Source organism: Lissotriton vulgaris, chromosome 2_1 (genome assembly GCF_964263255.1).
Source record: "Lissotriton vulgaris chromosome 2_1, aLisVul1.2, whole genome shotgun sequence".
Lineage (NCBI taxonomy): Eukaryota > Metazoa > Chordata > Amphibia > Caudata > Salamandridae > Lissotriton > Lissotriton vulgaris.
The window spans coordinates 1860999859-1861019245 of NC_141687.1; the positions used below are offsets into that span (position 1 = coordinate 1860999859).

General features: G+C 42.0%; 1 protein-coding gene across 1 annotated transcript in view; it reads right to left on the bottom strand.

Moving 5' to 3' along the window:
- Positions 1-19387, bottom strand: part of PLEKHO2 (pleckstrin homology domain containing O2) — a 169628-nt gene that overhangs the window by 11573 nt on the left and 138668 nt on the right. The window contains exons 2-4 of the mRNA XM_086958050.1: positions 16852-16995; positions 11105-11221; positions 9517-9621 (exon numbers count right to left, since the gene is read on the bottom strand). Coding sequence (XP_086814176.1) covers positions 9517-9621; positions 11105-11221; positions 16852-16995 — 366 coding nt within the window. The remainder of the gene's footprint in view (positions 1-9516; positions 9622-11104; positions 11222-16851; positions 16996-19387) is intronic.

The window sequence follows — 19387 nt, forward strand, 5'->3', positions numbered from 1 at the left end:
CAAATATTATGGAAAAAAAAATCATGCATCCCATTTTGCAATTCCTAATTTGCGATTCCCTAAAAATCGAAAATTAGGAATTGCAAAATCAAACAATGATGCATGTGGCCCATAGCATCTTTCTTCACTTCAGCTTTCCGCTTTCTTTCATTTTCTCACACTCTGCTTCCAAGTAAAAAAAAATGTAAATCCGTATTTGTAAAGCACGAACTTCTCACCCTTACGGGTCTCAAGGGACTGGGGGCCATGGTGGAAATTAAGTGAGCTATTGCCCAGAGTAACATGCGGCCACATGCATCATCGGGACATTTTGCGATTCCTTATTTGCAGAAAATAGGGAATCGCAAATAAGGAATCACAAAATGGGATGCATCAATTTATTCGCATAATTTTTGCGATTCTGTGAAAATCGCAATTTTTACCGAATCGCAAGGATTATGCGAATTCCAAATTGCGATTTCGCAATTCCCATTGATTCCTATGGGCCAAAAGGCCCATAGGAATCAATGGAAGGCATTGACATTTTGCGAATTTCTATTTGCGATTCGCAAAATGTTAATGCATTCCATGGGTGCAGGGGGGGTCCAAATGACCCTCCCCTGCACCCCTGAAATTTATTTTTAAGTGCATGTTTCACACACACATGTCCTAAGGACATGTGTGTCTGTAACATTACAGTGTGTACAATGCAATTTAGAGCATTTTTAAACTTTTTCGCAAATTACCACGAGGTTCACCCTCGTGGTAATTTGCACCCCCTAATTGAGAATTCGCAATTTCAAATGCAATCATGCATTGCTTTTAAGGAATCGCAAATTTGCGATTCCTTAAAAGCAATCGCATTTTTGGAATTCGCTAAAAATAGTGATTTTCCCAAAAATGTTTGATGCATCCAAAAAAGATATTTAGGAATCGCAAAAGGCCGAATTTACCGATTCGCACCATTTGCGACTCCTAAATACCTTGATGCATGTGGGTGATGGTGCTGAGCTGAGCTGCCACCAGAGTTTGGGATTGAACCATGAACCCTGTGCTCCGAAGTCAGCTGCCCTGGCCACTGCACCACACCTCTACTAGAGTTTTCCAGATAGGCTATGCCATCACCATGGTGAAGGAATATATTATCCGCCAAACTCTCTGTCAGATTTTGAGTCAGGCACACCGTTAATTTTATTCTGATGGAGGAAAATGTATTGTTACGGCACAAACCTTCCTCTGACAGCCCAAGAGAGTAATATGGGCCATCCGAGGTAATCCATATAATCATATGCCCTATTTAGAGTGAGTGCCAGATGTTTTTTTTTTTTACTGTCCTTCACCACCAGGCATATCTTGGAGGCGAGGAACAGTAAAAATAAAAAAGAAATGACCACCTCACTATGGTGTTGGGGTCATTTTTGTTTTCTTTTAAACAACAAACTCCCGCTTTGGGAGTTTGTTTTTGGAAAAGAAAAAGCTTTTAAAAGACATATGGCAAACTTTGTATGAACTGACATGGTGCTGGTTCATATAAACTCGTAGAGCTCATTACAGGGCATGGGGTGAATTCTAAATTTGGTGGGCGGAGTAGAGGCAGGGTCCGGACATAACGCCTTCTGCTCCTCTGATGGCCTTTACTCCATCTGCCAACCTCTAAATAAAGTCCTTGGTCATATACTTAGGAATGAGAACCTTTTGCAAAAGAAGGGTATCTCACAATCACAGGCCATAGACTACAAAGCTATGCACATATCACATACCTGTACAACAGTGACCTAACTCAATTTATAGAGACCTTACAGGATCAGAAAACAGACAGGTTATGTCTTTCTGACATGACGAGGCCTGAGACAGTATTAGTGATATAATTTTTTTTACCAATATACACAAAAAATTACAAGTAACAAAACAACAGCTGTATCATTAATTGCTATCTGGCACCAAGGACAAAGGTCAACAGTAATCCTCTCCGAGAAAGCAGGAACGATAAGTAAGATATCAGTTTTAAATACCAGAAATGCAAGAATTTTGTCCCCAGAATTATTTTTGCAGTTTCTGAAAATACACACATTTTGCTATCAAATACAGACTGTTCATTTTGGATAATTTCCGTAAACAAAAGCTTGTAATTTTCATTAACACTATTTAGTCAAGAAACAACACGCTTTCATTCTTAGATAGTAAATACATTTTTCTTCCCTTGACCTAGCATGTTATTTTCACAAAGTGCTATAATTTAATGCTACCGCACACTGACAGATTCTTTCTCACTTTCCCATCATCAAATGCCAGGAATGTCTTATATGGCAGGGACTTAAATTACTATTATGCAAGGAGTAGCAAGACATATGTCAAAAATATCTACAGTATTTTATGTATGAGTCCTCGCCTATATCAGGGGTAACTAGACGTGTTTCAAGAATGGCTACAACATGAAATTCATGGACCACTACTAAAAGGAGCTATATTGTTGTTAATATTGTCCAAATCACATCACCAATGGACACTTTTATATGCCTCAATATATCAAGTATAAGTCACAATTATAACAATGATAGTTATTAAGACAGAAATACCCAAATTATTGTGAGGCATGCCTCAGCATATCTAGAATCACTCATTCTTAACTCAGGGAAGGTCAAAATACTATATCAACAACAGGGGGGAACTGATAATGGACGATATTTAACAGGGTCCAGTGTACGTGTCCGAGAGCCTGGAAACAAAGAACGTACAAAGTTCCCCAGGGGAGTTGGGAAAGGGGGAGCAAGAGTGTGGAGAATGGAGAGTGGAAGGTGAAGGGAAAGAAAAGAAAGGGGAATTTCCCTTGTTGGAACTAAAACCCTCACACACCTAGCAAGCTAGATGTCATGCTTCATCATATGGGTTCTGCTCCTCGTCAGACTGGCGCTGCAATGTCTGACGGGCACCCGTAAAGGGGCTCTTTATCAGAAACCTTTTGTTCCGGCCATATGATGCATGCGGGTGAGAGGGACTGGAAAAAGGTGTAGTCGTGAAAAAAGGGGTGAATTAAAAAAGGTGGGTCAGTCCACAATAAGTTTTATTGGCGTGGCTGACGCCCTTAATTAAAATGGTGGGAGGGGAGAAATATGCTTTAGGTAGTACAAAGCAAGATACCTACAACCCACTGATCAGGTCAACATGTTTCTTGACCGGATGGCAAATCGTCAGGACCTACGTGATACATACTACACAGTGAAAGTCTAAAAAGTCTAAAAAGGGGTGTTCATACAACCTTATTCCATGAGGTCGTACAAGGGCAGGCAACTAGGTCCTGCTGAACTGAGGCGACCCTAAGGTCTGTCCTGACCAGACGGTGGGGGTAGGTGTTAGCGGCGCTGACCGCACGCTATCCGGGTACCTGAACTATACGTGAAGGTCCCACTGGAGCAGACTGCGGGGCACCTTAGGATCTCCCTTAGGGTCAGCCTCCAACGAGTTCACAGGGATCCATTTAGGCTGAATCCAAATAAAAGCAGACCCAGGAAGATCTTAGTGTATTTTCTGACCTACACTCTAAAAGAAGAGATACTTAATAGAGCTTTAAAAAAAAGTGATCTGTCGGTAGATGGCTTTTCTTATCAGATTAGATCTGATGTGTCTTCAATTACTGCGTCTAGGCAGTGGGAGCTTGGTAAGCTTTCAAACAACTTGGTGCCACTGCCCAGCTTAAGTTTCCGGCATCACTAAAAGTGATGTATAAAAATAAAATGAGAGTCCTAAAAAGGTTGGATGAGGCAGAAGAATATCTTCAATTACTCACTGATGAAAACCAAAGAGAGCAATGCAATAAACATTAAGCTTATTTACTATTCACCATTAACGTTTTCAGGTATATATTCCTAGCGCTCTAAACATACATTGATCAGACACCCGGGGAGGAGTCTCAATGGCCTAATTAAGGCCAAGAAAAAGGAGGGGGGTTCTCCAGGGGAGCACGGGAGGGTCAGGACAGGGGGTGGGGTAGGTAAGGGCACTGGGTGGGGAGCATCGGGGAAAAAAAAATGTCCAAATCGCCATATTCAATATCAAGTCGTTCATATTTTAGGAAAGAGAAACTGCGCAAGGTAGGATAGCTCTTACATCTTACATTAAGATTTTGTCGTGGAATGTAAATGGCTTACGGGTCAAGCATAGAAGAGAGAGAATTCTTCAGTATTTAAAGGACACACCTGAGAACATTTTAATTCTACAAGAGACTAACTCCACCGAACAAGAGTTAAAAGATTTCTGTATCAAGAAAAAATGGATCCAGCAGGTGATAACTACCTCGCAGCAAACCTCCACTAAGGAGGTGGCTATATTGATTAAATCTAATTCTGAGATTACGCTGTTACAGTCAAAGTCTGATAAAAAAGGGAGGTGGGTTATAGCAAAAATAAAGTACTATTCATATAAATTCACGATCGTAGGGTACTACGGTCCAAATCTGGATGATACACTTCCTCTCAAAGAACTCTTTGTTGAACTTTTGGATTTTGAGGACCCGGTGATTTTTGAAGGAGATTTTAATTTAGTACTTGACTCACAGATGGATAAGTCACCTACTGTAAGGTTCTCCCACAACCCTAAAACCAAAGCAGTATTGCTTAACGCGATCAATCAGTTTGGTTGGAAAGATATCTGGTGACAAAAAAATCCTACAAAAAGAGAATTTACATTCCACAACAAGAAATTACGACATAAATCTAGATTAGATTTTTTCTTAATTGCAGAACACTTAGGTCAGCAAGTGGATGCGATAAAACTTCTTGGGGCTCACATCTCTGATCACTCTGCGGTTACTCTAACCTTAAAGTTGTCAGGTCCACAGTTGGTCAAGAGATGGACTTTAGACAGGAGTATACTGTTGGAGGAAGAAGTAACAGAAAAATTGCTTGAGGAATTGAAGGAGTTCTTTAAACTTAACTTAGGTACAGCTACACTCCTGGTGGTCTGGGATACATACAAAGCATTTTTGAGAGGGCGGCTATTAGCATTTCAGGTTGCAAAACATAAAGCATATAAGGCGCAAATCTCACAGATCGAAGCAAGAATTAAGGTCCTTGAATGAACTGTATTTGATCCCAGTCTTGCAGAGGGAGATAACAGTAAAGAAGATCTGATAACGTGTAAATTACAGTTGGAGCAGGTATTAGATGGGAGGCTGAGGAAACGATGGCAGGCTAGCTCACTGGCTCACTTTGAATATGGAGAGGCTAGTGGAAATCTTTTAGCTTGGAAAACAAAAAAGGAAATTAAGAAGAGCAATATTAAAGACGTACAGATGACTAATACGGATGTGATCTCAGAGAATAGAGCAGATATTGAACAGGCCTTTTTCCAGCACTTTGATGAAGTCTATAAAGAGGGTTTAGTTCCACAGCAAGAATCAATTCAGGCTTGGCTTAACCAATATCAGGTTCAATCTTTGGATGACCAGGTTTCGGACAATCTTAATAGAGAGATTAGCTCGACTGAAATAGCCTCGGCGATAGATTCCGCTAAGAGAAGTAAGGCCCCGGGCCCGGACAAAGTTTTAGCGCCGGCAGTCATACCAGTTTTGCAGTTGCTATTTACATCTATATACGAGGAAGAAGGCAAAATTCCTGTTTCCTGGAATGATGCTATAGTGGTCCTTATTTTAAAACCAAGGAAGAGAGCATCTCAGTGTGATTCATACAGGCCAATCTCTCTTCTTAATTCAGATTACAAGCTCATGGCAAAAATATTAGTGGAGAGATTAAACGGAGTAGCAGGTCACCTATTACACTTAGATGAAAAGGGTTTTGTTAGAGGTCGCTCCATACAAGATTTAACACAAGCCTTAGTGGGAGCAATTGACGTTGCCTCTCTATATAAAATTCCATTAGCGGTTATTACATTAGATGCCGCAAAGGCTTTTGACCGCGTTAATTGGGAACTCCTGGCTAAAGTATTAGAAAAGGTTAATTGGGGTAGAAACTTTTGTAGGGTGATAGCAGCCTTTTACCAAGCTCCGATAGCTAGACTATTAATAAACGGAAGCCTATCTCTTCCTATAAAAATCCAAAGAGGGACAAGGGTGCCCGCTTTCACCCTTTCTCTTTGATCTGTACATGGAATCATTCACAGACAAGACCAAAACATCCTGCCTTTCAAATATAATAACTGGGTGAGAAAAGTCTCTCTATATGCGGATGATTTGATGTTGTATACCTCAGACCCTATTAAATCAATTCCCCTTATATACAGTGCAGCAGAGCAGTTTGGCCAAGTTTCTGGATATCTGATTAACCAATCTAAATCAGAATGTATATGCTGGAATACAACTCAGGTAACTCCTATTCCAATTTTGAAACACCAAATTAGATATCTGGGAATTCAAATTACGCAGGATATAAATCAACTTGCCGAAAAAAATCTTGCAAAGATCGAGAAGGAAATGGCGGAATCTTTAAAAAGCTGGTCATTTCTTCCCTTGACCTTAATTGGAAGAATAAATATCGTAAAAATGATGCTGTTACCTAAAATAATATATATATACTCCAGAATATTCCGCTTGCTTTTAAAGAAACCAGCCTAATCAAGATCCAAGCTAAATGGAATTCATTCCTTTGGGACTCAAAAGGCATAAGAATCTCATGGAAAAAGCTCTGCAGAAAGAAAGGCAAGGGTGGTCTGTGTGCACCAGATTTGAGAGTATATGCTTGTACCCTATTATTAAAGGCAGGAATAAGGTTATTTGATACCCTAGCGGGGACAGAAACAGACTTTATGTTTCAAACTATGTTATCTGAGATCCAGGGAGGGTCTCATGCATTTATGTTTAAGTCTGGCGACATGCGTTTTTTAAAAAAAAGTGAGATTAAAGGTCCTCAGAGACATGGCATATGTGTGGGCCAGAGTAAGGAAGGTGCTGAACATTGCATATTATTCTGCTATGGCTCCAATCTGGGACTCGCCAGGCTCTCCAGAATGGACTAAAGACGTATTATCTATAGCACTTCAGAGCGCAAATATTAGATTATGGGGCCAGTTAATGCCGGAAGGGAGCCTTTTGTGCTGGGAGGACATTTCTGTTCTTATGGATAAAAATGTATCTAAATTTAAGTATTTACAAATTAAAAGCTGGGCCCAGGCTCAGAGGACAAAGGCGTCAGGCTGCTTTGGAGGAACTCTTATTGAAGAAAACAATAATCCTCAAAACATCAGTGCTTTATTGGACAATTCTGGAGGGAGAAGATGGAGAGTTCGATCTTCCGGAACAACTTTGGAGAGACTAAGTTTTGGACGCCGACTTGCAGAATTTATGGCAAGTATCTTTTGACTTACTACATCTTACGGTATCACCTGCCAATTTAAAGCGGAATCCCTTGTTTTCTCTCCATAGAGTATACTGTTCTCCGGCTAGGCTGGCTACATTTTCAAAGGGGCCTACTCCTAGCTGTCCAAAGTGCAATCTGGAAAAAGCAGATGACCTCCATATGTTTATGACCTGTCCTGCGCTTAGAGAATTTTGGTTTGAAGTACAAGAAGGTATGAAAGCCCTCTTTGGGTATGAAATACAGGTTAGTACGCAAGTAGCCAGCACAAGCAATTACAGAAAGATACGCATCACTCAAGTAGCCAGCCCAAGCAACTACAGAAAGATACACATCACTCAAGTAGCCTGCCCAAGCAACTACAGAAAGATGCACATCACTCAAGTAGCTTACCCTAGCAACTACAGAAAGATACACATCACTCAAGTAGCCAGCCCATGCAATTACAGAAAGATACACATCACTCAAGTAGCCTGCCCAAGCAATTACAGAAGTATCCACATCTGCACTCGAACCAAGAAGCCTGTGCGTGTGCGTGTACACACACACACACACACACACACACATACACACTGATATACAAATTCCACTGTTAACCCACATACTCAAACAACGCTACACCCTCAACCCACAATCAGGAATACATTCCAACAATTAACATGATCCTCATGCTCTCCATTCTTTTCCCACACCCTTGTTTGCTCTTCATATGGCCATATATCCTCTTTCTATCTCATAACCAACATCCATAAATGCATAAATGCAAATACACACTGACCTGGCATGGTTTTCACCACTGTTACATAACTTCCTTTCCTCAACTTTCCCCCTCTAGCTACCTACTCACTGAGCTTAAGAGCGATGATGGATTCAACTCAGATCTGTGACTGGGGGTGAGTGTCTGAAAAGTTTAAGCGCTCCGTCCATCATCTCCTTGTGTTTGATTCACTCCATCCTCATCACCCAGCATGATCACATTGCACCACATGACAAAGCAATCTACAAAATACCATGTTAACATGCTACATAGCCCATAACACAGACTGCACATCACCAGAACTTTCCCCTCACATTCCATCCTAGAAGCTTAAAGTTCCTATTTCTAAATTCATTCTAGTAACACAGTCCCATTTCCCCCCTTTTCCACTCAACAACTAACCATAATCCTACATTACACCCAATAAAACACCTTGCCTTACGCTTTAACTGAAACCAATCAATGGCACTATCACACATACCCTTTCCGATAGGGACCCTCCAAGCAGCTTAGGTGAGGTGCAAATTTTGACACTGGACAGGACACCCTCAACCCCCTATACACAGGCCTTGGCCAGATTAGTAGACAATCACTACCCTTACAACAGATTATTAACCACCAAAGAAATAATCTCTTGAGGCGCTAGAACTCCCAGTGCAAAGATATATAGTTCCAAATAATAAACACCTTAAGCCAGGACTTAGGGAGCCTCATGTGGGGGATCTGGAACTCTGATAACTATAAACAGGGATACTTGGGAACCAAAGGCAAGGGATGGGACGCAACCACACATGAATATTACCTGACAGTCAGGACATGAACAGATAGCCTAGAACTGGTTTATTGTGCCCAAGTCAAGAATTATAGATGCTAATCCTTCAGCATGCTACTTACCTTCCAGACTAGATAGAGAAGTACAGCTACCGTGGAAGTGCTATCCACTTTAGCGGCACACAGCTATTAAAAGAAGGCAACACTTGTGGTCAGGGCGGGCCATATGAACCAAACTTTAAACAGTTGCCTATTAGCTGGCATGGATAAGGCAGAGGGCCGAAAGTACTAGCCCCCCACCGTGAACCACCATCATGAGACGAACCACCACACACAGGTTAGGTAGGAAGTTCCCACTCACTTACGGAACACCTCCCTGAGGATAATTCTCACCCTCCAGCAAAGGTGATCCAGGAATAATCTTCCCCAGTAGTACATCTCTACTGGATGACCCACAAATGCACACCATAGTCTGCACAAACACCAAAAGGCCAATAGATTTGCGAACGCTGCACTATATAAATACCCAATAACAGAACATAACATTGCAGTTTTTTCCCTTACACACGTGGAGCTGACCTCTTTCTCAAGGTTGCCTCTTTCTTCTACACAAACTGCTCTCTCTGGATTTCAAAGCCATGTCTCCAGAGATAATTGTAAATATACACACACATGCATCAGACAAAGAATCTCATCCATACTCACCTCGTCAAAGACATTATTTTTTCCTTTATTGATGCCTTCACTAAAGGCTTTAATCCAGGAGTCCTTTTCTTCGAGATTCTTTGCTTGAAATTTGATGTCGTGCACCTGCATTGGAAACAGCAACAGTGAGAAGGATGTCCTACAGGCGGATCAGAGATGCCTTAAGTCACTGACCGGGGGCAGGTGGCGGATGGCATTTATTTGATCTAGACAATAGCTTTTGCTCCATTAAAGCCAGGCAAGACCGACCCACAGCTGCAATTCCTCCAATAGAAAAGGGCCTCGTCACAGGACATCATCTTGCAGATTTCGGGGGCATTTTGTGGGAGTGAGAGCAACCATGCAAGACTGGCCACACTATAGCCTTGTCCTCTGATGTAAATAGTTGTTGTCTTCCGGCTTCTGTGACATTAGTTAAGACATTGTGCTAGTGTGTAACAGATTCAGAGTAGCTGTTTGTCAGTGCTGTTAGTTATAGGCGTTACTATTGCCCATCTTGATGCTGCTTAGTTTGGTAACCTCGGAAGGATGAGGGGCTGACTGAATCCGGTCAGGCTTCACACTTGTGACAACTCAGCATTCACTGTTCGGCCTCACCGACATGTAGTCTGAGTGCATTAATCTCTGGTGTTTTAGACTAACAAGACTGTGCTCTGGACAGCGGCTTCCACTCCAAGGAAATAACACACATCTGCTCTGTAAGGTCACTGCACTTTGGACAGAACTGTTCCTATTAGAGTAGAATCAAAGCTGATTTGCATATGGGTGGTTCTTGTGGCACAGTGAGCAAAATGAGATGGCCTGGAATGCCACCCAAACTAATTACAACTACCTAAGATTGATTCAAGCCTTCCAACCTTGACGTTTTGTCGTTCTTTCTAAGATTTCAGGGCTGTGTTTAAGCTCAAGGATACTGTATTTACAGGACTAACTGCAGCGTCTAGAAGGGCTCAGGTGAAGTGGCCACCCCCTTAGGCTGCTGGTTGCAGAGGGGATAGGGCAGGGAGGCTCTAACATCTGATATGACTCAGTGGGTCAAGTGAGTGCTTGGATCCCGAAAGTCTTGCTACTACGCTCAAGGCCAAAGTGGGAATATCTTGCGGCACCCTGCAGCTTATAATGTGTTATCTAAGATCACTCTGAAAATGTAAGGTATTAAGAAGCATCTTCTATAGAGTAAATCTCACAAACTAACTCCCATTCCACATTGTAAAGAGTTGTGGGCTTATATCTAACCCAACAGGTCTCTAACATTAAAAGTTGGGCGACGAAAAGATATTACATGATTGCTCACTGCATGTCGGCATTTAACATTTTTCTTATTTCTTTCCCTGATCAATTCTCCCATCTCTCCTAGACCTGAGGTATTCAAGGAGCTGTGAGCAGTAGTGGCCACTGAGATTGTATTTGGGGAATAACCAAAACCACAAAGCGCAGCCTCCTGCATTGCCCATAAGTGGTGCCTTATGTGGTCTTTGCCCCATTTCACTCCACAGAGACGGTATTGGTGCCTAGTGTGTTCCCGAAAGCAGATATACAACAAAAACAGTTGCGACAGTTGATGTTATATAATGTAGAGATGTCATACCTTTTTACCAGGGGATCGAATTAAGATAAACCGGTTCCTTTTTTTCAAGAGTGCATGCAAATCCTGACATCGATCGTAGTTCTCCAGTTCCACTGTCTCGAGGCAGTTCTGCTCATCCTGACAAAGAAAGGAAACATACATTTACTAGACACCATCTTTAAGATGATAAGTATCCATGGCGGCAGACTCTGCTACCAGATCAAAGGACAGACATATATAATTTGCTTTAGTGCAGGTGTTATTGTCTTGGACCAGGACATAGCCTAGCTGCAGCTAATCCTTCTAGCCATCAAGTCCTGAGTTAAAGTTAACATCTTTTCTTGGAATTACATATTGCTTAAATCTATAAAGAGCCCAGATTCATAGATGTGAGCTTACCAAGCTGAAGGTTTCACAGAGAAGCAACTATGCGGTTTTCCCCAAGGGCCAGTACTTGTAAAATGCTGCTTTGGCTACAAAAGTCACTCACAAAGCAGGCCCTTGTGAGGACCACTTCAAGTTAAATCCTTAAGGTGTGCAATCTTAAGAGAAGTACTAATGCCACCTGCATTTTCAAGGACCAATTTTCTTCTGACTGCCATGATATTTTTATCATCCACTCGGAAAAACCCACAGCCATCTAATACTGGAATGATGACTCAGCAAGAAGACTGCTTTATTATGCATCAGGCAGGACTCTGTCAGGATAATGTGATAGTTCAGGTTTGCTTAGTATCCCCCTCTGCTTGCATCATACCTTCATTACAGCCAATCAGAAGAAAGGCGGATACAGTGCAACCCTTCAAAGAGGCATAACATCACCCGAGGAGGTACTGGTTACAGAACAAAAACTCCGCGATCAGAACATTTTTTAACATGAAGAATAACAGCCACCGCCTAACGTTGGAGGATGCTTCCTCACACAGTATTAGGCAGGGCTGCTATGCTCTCTTTATTATTGTTTCCTACCTTTCTCATTCTCCTGCTTTCTTCCTTTTCTGACTTTCTATCTCTAGCTCTTGATCAAAATCTGACAATGGAAAATAAGTTAGGGTCACCTAAAATGGCATTGCCCATTACGAGCACCAGCAAAATGTAAGCACTGAGAAAAGTTAATTTCAGATCTTTGCATGATTTGTATCAAGAGGCGACTTTGCTAATCACATGTGTGTGAGGCAGGCAACTACAATGGGAACTTTGGCACTAAATATCCCACCACAATGTGGACGGCATATAATTTTGTATGCCTGTCTTCCTTAATGGACTAGGCCTTTTATATAGTTTGAAAACACACATATTCAAGAAATTAAACAGCAACCTTTAAACAAACATCAAGCACTCACAATTAGCAGCCGGTAAATCAAAATGGGTAAGAACTGAGGAGTGTTCCTGGATTAGAATCTCAGTAATGACTACATTAAATGACACTGCTGTAGCGAATTGTGATTATAATAAATGTCATCAAATCTTTGAAAAGAAATCAAACAGAATGCATGAAATAAAGTACAATCACAGTAAAGCAGGCATAGGATCAGCTAAGAAGAAATTCCTGGAGGAGCACCGAAACATTGATATTTGCACTCATAACAAAAGGACCACAACGAAACTAAAGTGTTGGTAAACCTGAATTAATTCTATGGTCTCTTGTTGATTTGGTACACCTTGTCCTCTTTTCCCTATTTTTCCACATCATGATCCTGACATTTTCTCATACCGTGGAGAGATGATGCTATGAAAACCACTGTGTTGGAAAGTAGGCCCTCCTGTTTCATGGGGTGTAGCCTACCAGACAAGATGTTCTTCCTGCGTAGAGTCTTTTCCGTTCCAGATGCAAGGTCAGGGGGTGGCCAGAAGCTCTGACCTAATGACCCTGCTATCTCTTGCAGACTGCCCCATTGTCAAAAATTGCAGACATCACCACCTAACCAACGATGTTCGAATATATTTACCTTTTCTGTGACGCATCAACAAAAGGAGGAGGAAATTACATCAATATTCACTGAAGTTTTTCAACAGAGAACAGAACGTTAAAAATAATAGAGGAAGACATAAAGCTTAATGTCTTCTGACACAGCCTAAGAAAAAATGCAGCAGTGGCCTCTGGCATCAAGTATGAAAGTATGAGGAGAAGTGTGGCTCACCAATTAGAGAGATTAGAGCGGCAGACCCTGAGGCAGAGGTCTGGCCCGGGACCAGGGTTCAATTCCCGCCGAGGCAGGGTCTTGGGCTCAATGTCCACAGACTCGATAATTCTCGCCTAGGTGGCTACTCTAATCATGGGTCCCACTCTGCAACTCTGGGCAATAGCTTGCTTAATCTCCACAACGGCCCCGAAAGCGCTAGGATGCCTGGCCTCACCTTGGAGGTGCCCAGTAAGGGGCATCTCACAGGGAAAGCAAGGAAGGGTTCCACAGCGGTATACAGCGCCAAGATACCTTCTAGGTGATAGTGTGCTTTACAAGTATACACACACAAAAGAAAGGAGCACGTAACAACTGAATGGAAAACAATGTATTGGCTGTCAAACTCATTTGGGTTTAATTCTTGATTCTGCATTTCACAATACGGCCATATTCTGTTTAAATTGTTCTAAAGAGTTACCTTTAATTAACATTTCAGACATTAGCCCGTGTCTCCATCACCATGTGATAACTTGTAACCATTCCAACGTATACACTGGCATAGAACTGCAGCACATTCATTAAATAACAGCGATTAGAGAAAGAAAGTAGAATACTAGGTATCAAATTTAAGAAAGAGGAACCAATCATGCATTACTGAGTTGCCTATAATATACCGCACACTGGCTTCCAGCTATATAGTGTGTTTTGCATCATTCCACAACATTTATGCAAAATAGTATAATGTATAAATCTTAAACTGAAATTAAATGAAAGCGTTCCCCCCTGTGCCCTAGTGTACCTCAAGGGTGCACCTAGGAAGCAGTACCGGGCAGCGGTTCAGCCACTTCTTGAGCAGGTATTCTTCACAATGACTTGATCTACATCGCCCCATGAAAGGAAGCCAAAGACCAACTCATACCCTCATGCAACTAGACTCTGCAAGTAGCGATCATGTACAGTCTAGTTGAAAGCACTTGGATATTTTGTCCTTTTTAATTAAATTACATGAGGATAATTTTGCCCAAGTCCGTTGGAACCAGCAGGGGAGTGTAACTGATAAATTTCCAATCGCTAGGGGAGTACGCCAAGGGTGCGTACTGGCACCAACCCTCTTTTCATTATACATCAACAGGGTGATCAACAACTGTGAACATCAACCAACAGATGCCCCAAAGTTAGATAGCAAGTTGATCCCCCTGCTGATGTTTGCAGACGACACATTACTAATTTCAAAAACCCAAAAAGGCCTTCAAAAGGCCATTGATGTCTTTGAGGTCTTCTGTAAAGACCATGGACTTGTCATAAATGTAACCAAGACCAAGTTCATGGTCCTACACAAATCCAAGTATGTTAGAGGGAAGGTGGTTATGAATGGGTACAACTCGAACAGACCCAAGTTTTCTCCTATCTGGGCATTACCCTAGGATCTAAATTAGATTGGAAACATCACACCAACCAGCTGGTCACGAAACACGCTCAATTGGCGGGAGCACTTATCAAATAATTTTATCAGTCATATACTAGGCCTATCACCCCGGCACTCAAGATTTATGATGCTAAAGTCGGAGCAGCTGTTCTTTACGGCACAGAATTGTGGGGATTTAGTCATTTAAACCAACTGACAGGCGCACAAAACAAATTCTTGCATGGTATTACAGGTCTCCCAGCATCAACTCCCTTGACTCCCCTTTTCTATGATTTAGGATCTCAACGCCTCAAAGATTTGGCCCGTTATAGACCAGCAGCTTACTGGAGGAGATTGTGGGTTACCCCAGAACTCTCCCAGTATGCACGGGCTTTTCTCGAGGTTAGAGATGCTGATAGGGCACATAGAATCCCTTGGATGAGGGAGGTACGGGCAACATACACTGCTATGGGCCTATCCCCCTTGTGGGACGACCCAACAGCTAATGTATTTCCTCCAAGAAAAAGTTTTAGAGATTTGTACTGGAATATGCTTGTGCTAAAAAGATTTGGGCGTTGTCCTAGCCCATCTCTAACGGTGGAGTTCTTGGGACTAAAACACTCTCCAGCTCTTGAGGGGTATTGGGATTGGATTACCATTCCTGGGGATAGAAAGAAATATCACCAGTTCAGGGTTGGGACATTACCACTCAATGCCTTCACTGCGAAATGGAGCGGGGTACATAGCTCTGTTTGTCCCTTCTGCTCTACTCAACGGGAAGGCATTGGGCATATACTTTTTGTCTGCCCTGAATATAAAGTGCCTAGGATAACATGGTTAAAACCTATCTGCTTGCAGCTAGGTCTTAAAACAGGCTGTCAGTCCGTAAGGATTCTTCGAACCAATAACTCTCAGGCAGTGGTCATAGCCGTTGCGAAGTTTCTCCACTGGATGTGGATTATCCGAGCACGCAAAACAAGTTTACAGTGACAAATTGCATTTTTCTTAAAGTTATCTATGTGATCATGCCACCTTAAAGTATACATAATGCTATATGTTGTAGGTGTAAAACTATGGCATTTCAACCTTCAATATTTATACACATTTTTAAAGAAACTTGCATAATGAAATATATGTGTTTTGATAGGATTTAAAAACACAAGATTTAATACACTTGTTATAATTCATCAAATGCACTTAATTTATTGTTTTAATTATTAGATGGATGGGTTAACATTTGATTTGGCTCTCTAGCATTATATGGTATTGTAAAAATCTGCTGTTTAATATGTTAATGGCTATCTTTTAAATATGTAAATGTCTAGCTGTTGTGCTGTATTTTATGATTTCTAAATCGAAATAAAGACTTATGAAATTTGAAATTTGAAAGCACGTGACCTAATAGTGAACAGGCTCTGAAACATATAATTGGAACCACCAATGTGCTAGACAGTTTTAATCAACTAAATAGATGGCTGGAGTTTTCATTAAAATTGTACAGTCCATCCCTAAACAATTTAACACTTTCAGCAGATGCTAACCCTACTCTTGAGACTCCAGAAGATTTGGCAGAAAAATCTTCTGTCAGTGACTGCACTCAATGACAGTAGACAGCAGGCAAACTATTGGTTTGCTGCACCAGGATGCATACGGATAGGAGCTGGCATTAAAATACGACCACAATCACTCCCTTCAGATTTTCTACATGTTTTTAATGGTGATATAGATTTGAGACACCGATTATCATGTAAACTTTTGTTAAACTGATCGGACTGGCATATTGATCTAGTCATCTCTAAACATTACCAGGGGAATTTGACATTGATGACTATTGTTTAATGACAAGTACATAACGTATTCTGACCCAAAATATAAATAGTAATAGACATCTATCGCTTGGTTGAATTGAGGTGGAAGATTTAACAAGAGATTTAAATTTGTTGATAAATAATAGCACAAGGGTCTTTTATACCTGATTCTCTGTGAGACACCAACCCATACCCAAAAGCTTTTAAAACAGATGAGTGCCATGATGTTTTCCTACCATATCAGTTTTTCGGCTAGAGTTCCAATTTAGGCCAATCACTTCTCCGAGTGATGAATAGAGTGGTACACGCCACCTCACTCAGCTGTAGAGTTCTGATCGAGCACCCGGCAGACTACGCCTTCACGGTTGGATGGACCTATAGTACAAAGGGTAAGGCTGGATGCTTCACAGAGATTCAGCCCTCCGGACTCACCTCATTTTCATAGACGAGCAGCTGGGCTCTACATAGCTGGATGTAGCGGTCCTTCCGGTAGCCCAGGAGGCCTCCACTGCTCTTCTTAAGCCAACCTGCTTTGTCCACAGTCTTATTCGATTTCTTACTACTGTTGTTCGCTCCCTAGTAAAAAGAATACATGGAAAGATTTAGGTCTAAGAATAGCAGAAATGTTTCTTTATAATTTAAGTTTTGGCATGCATGGGTGAAGTCGAGACCCAGAAAAGCATTACACGGATTACGTTTTCGGGATGTCAACGCATAACCCAAAATGGCACCTCCACTTCTGTTTAAATACATTTATCAGAGCACAGCACAGGGCAAATGTAGGGTTTGGATGCAATGATTACGCTTTTGAGTGCACCTTCTGGGGGGGGGCACAGTACAGCTTGTCTTACAGTATGTCTCCTCAACTTTCAATTATGATAAACATTCCTCCCCCTCTGAACGGGCAGTGACGTCAGAAAGCAGAACATTCCCCACCCCGTAGAACACATACATAGAGCCTTGAGGTGAGTCGACAGCTAGACATGACAGAACCATAAATGTGTACACCAACAACAAATAACTTTTTCCAAATTTTGGGTTTGATATTCAAATCCGAACAAGTGTCACGGACCTGGAAAAGTGAACGAAAATCCACGTCCTTCAACTCAACCCGAAAAAACCTGTGCATGCCCGCGATCACACCTGGAATTCATGCCCCTTCACTCTACAGAGATGCCCTCTGCAAACTTCTCAGACAGCACAGCAAGAAATGCAAAATCTACCCAATGTCTGGTAATCAACGCCTTTTAAATAAACAAACCATAAACTACCTGTGCTCGCACTGCCATCCATCACTTATCAACTGCTGCTGTTCTGGAAAGTGAACAACTTTTTACTATCTGACACAGAATTCCCAGTGCTCATCCTGTTGAATCTCCCCATCAGCCTTCATTAGACGGTATTAGCCACTAAAAACAGCAGAGACAAATAAACCAGACACATCTCCCCGTTCCTGGCCAGCTACACTGGCTCAAGTCTGTCCCTGAAGGCAGGTTGGGAGGATTGCATTGTACTGTAGTATCTATATAGCGCATCATATCTCAATGTGGGGTACGTAAGTGCTTTTTCAGATGAGTAGCAAGCTGCACAGTGAGGCAGTGTATGATGGCAGTGTTTTATTTGTTATTATCCATGTGGGAAGTGTTTTGGTGTCATGCGTGAGTCACAAGAGATATGCTTATATCTTGTTTGATGCAAAGTGACTAGTAGTGTGATCTAGGGGGTCTGAGAGACATGAACCCAATTATAGTTAGGACTAAGGGCCATATGTATCAAAGGGTTTGTTCCCATTCTGTGTCTATGGGAAAATGTGTTTATACATATGGCCCTAAATCATTTAGGAAACTACACAGCACAAGCCCAGCCAAAGGCACAAAGGGGTGCTGTGTGAGTGTACACCAAAAAAGAGTGGCTAAAAAGTGAAAAGTCCCAGTAATCTACTCGGCAACATGCACAAGGTAGAGATGCTGTCAAATTTGTAAAACAATGCCACATTGATAAGAGTGGGAGATGGGGACATATGCAATAGCAGTAAGGGACACAGCCTGCTACTGTAGTAACAAACCTCATGAACAAGCAAAGAGGTGGAAATGGAATCAAGCTTAGAAATATGAGACAAAATAACAGAATCTTCAAAGGTCCAGATTCAACTACTCATGCTAGGCTGTAAGAAGCCAAAGATTTGCGCTGTTTTTAGCACCCCAAGCTACTCTGATGCTCCCAAAGCCAGATGAGCATCTGCCAGACCTGGGCTTCCAGTCTTTGTCCAGACATTGGAGCAGAGATCATGTACTGCTTCCTGTGGCCAGTGTCCTACCACTGGCCAGTAGGTACTGTTTTTATAATTTTTTCGACATGCACTCTCATTGCGTGCATGTCTCTGCAGTCCTTCCCCTTCACCCCAGTTGTCGAATGGACTTCCCCTCCTCCTGCTTGTTCTTCTTTTGCCCCCCAAATCGCTATTTAGACCCCCCTTTTTAACCCCACTTGTTGTTGTTTTGACCCCCTATATCACCCTACTTGTTGTTTAGACCCCCCTCCCCGCTCATTGTTGTTTTCAACCCCCTCTCTGTTGTTTTGGCCTACCTGTCTCATGCTCACCATTGTTTTAGCCCACCCTACTCCTGCTCATCGTTCTTTTGACACACCCTCCTCCTGCTCGCTTTGTTTTGATCAATCACCCCCTCCATCCTCCTTTTTGCCTGTACTTTGACACCCGTCACCATTGTTTTGACCCACTTGCCTCTAGCTCGCCGTTGTTTTGACCCACCACCTACTCCCTCCTTCTGCTCACCATTGTTTTGATCCCCACCCTCCCCGCCTGCCCTTGTTTTTAATCCCCCACCCTCCTCCTGTCTTCTGTTTTCTTCCCCCGCTCGCCATTGTTTTAAAAAGTCATTGTTTTCTTCCATTGTTTTGAACCACCCATCCCCACACCTCCAACTGCTTGCCAGTGTTTTGTCCCATG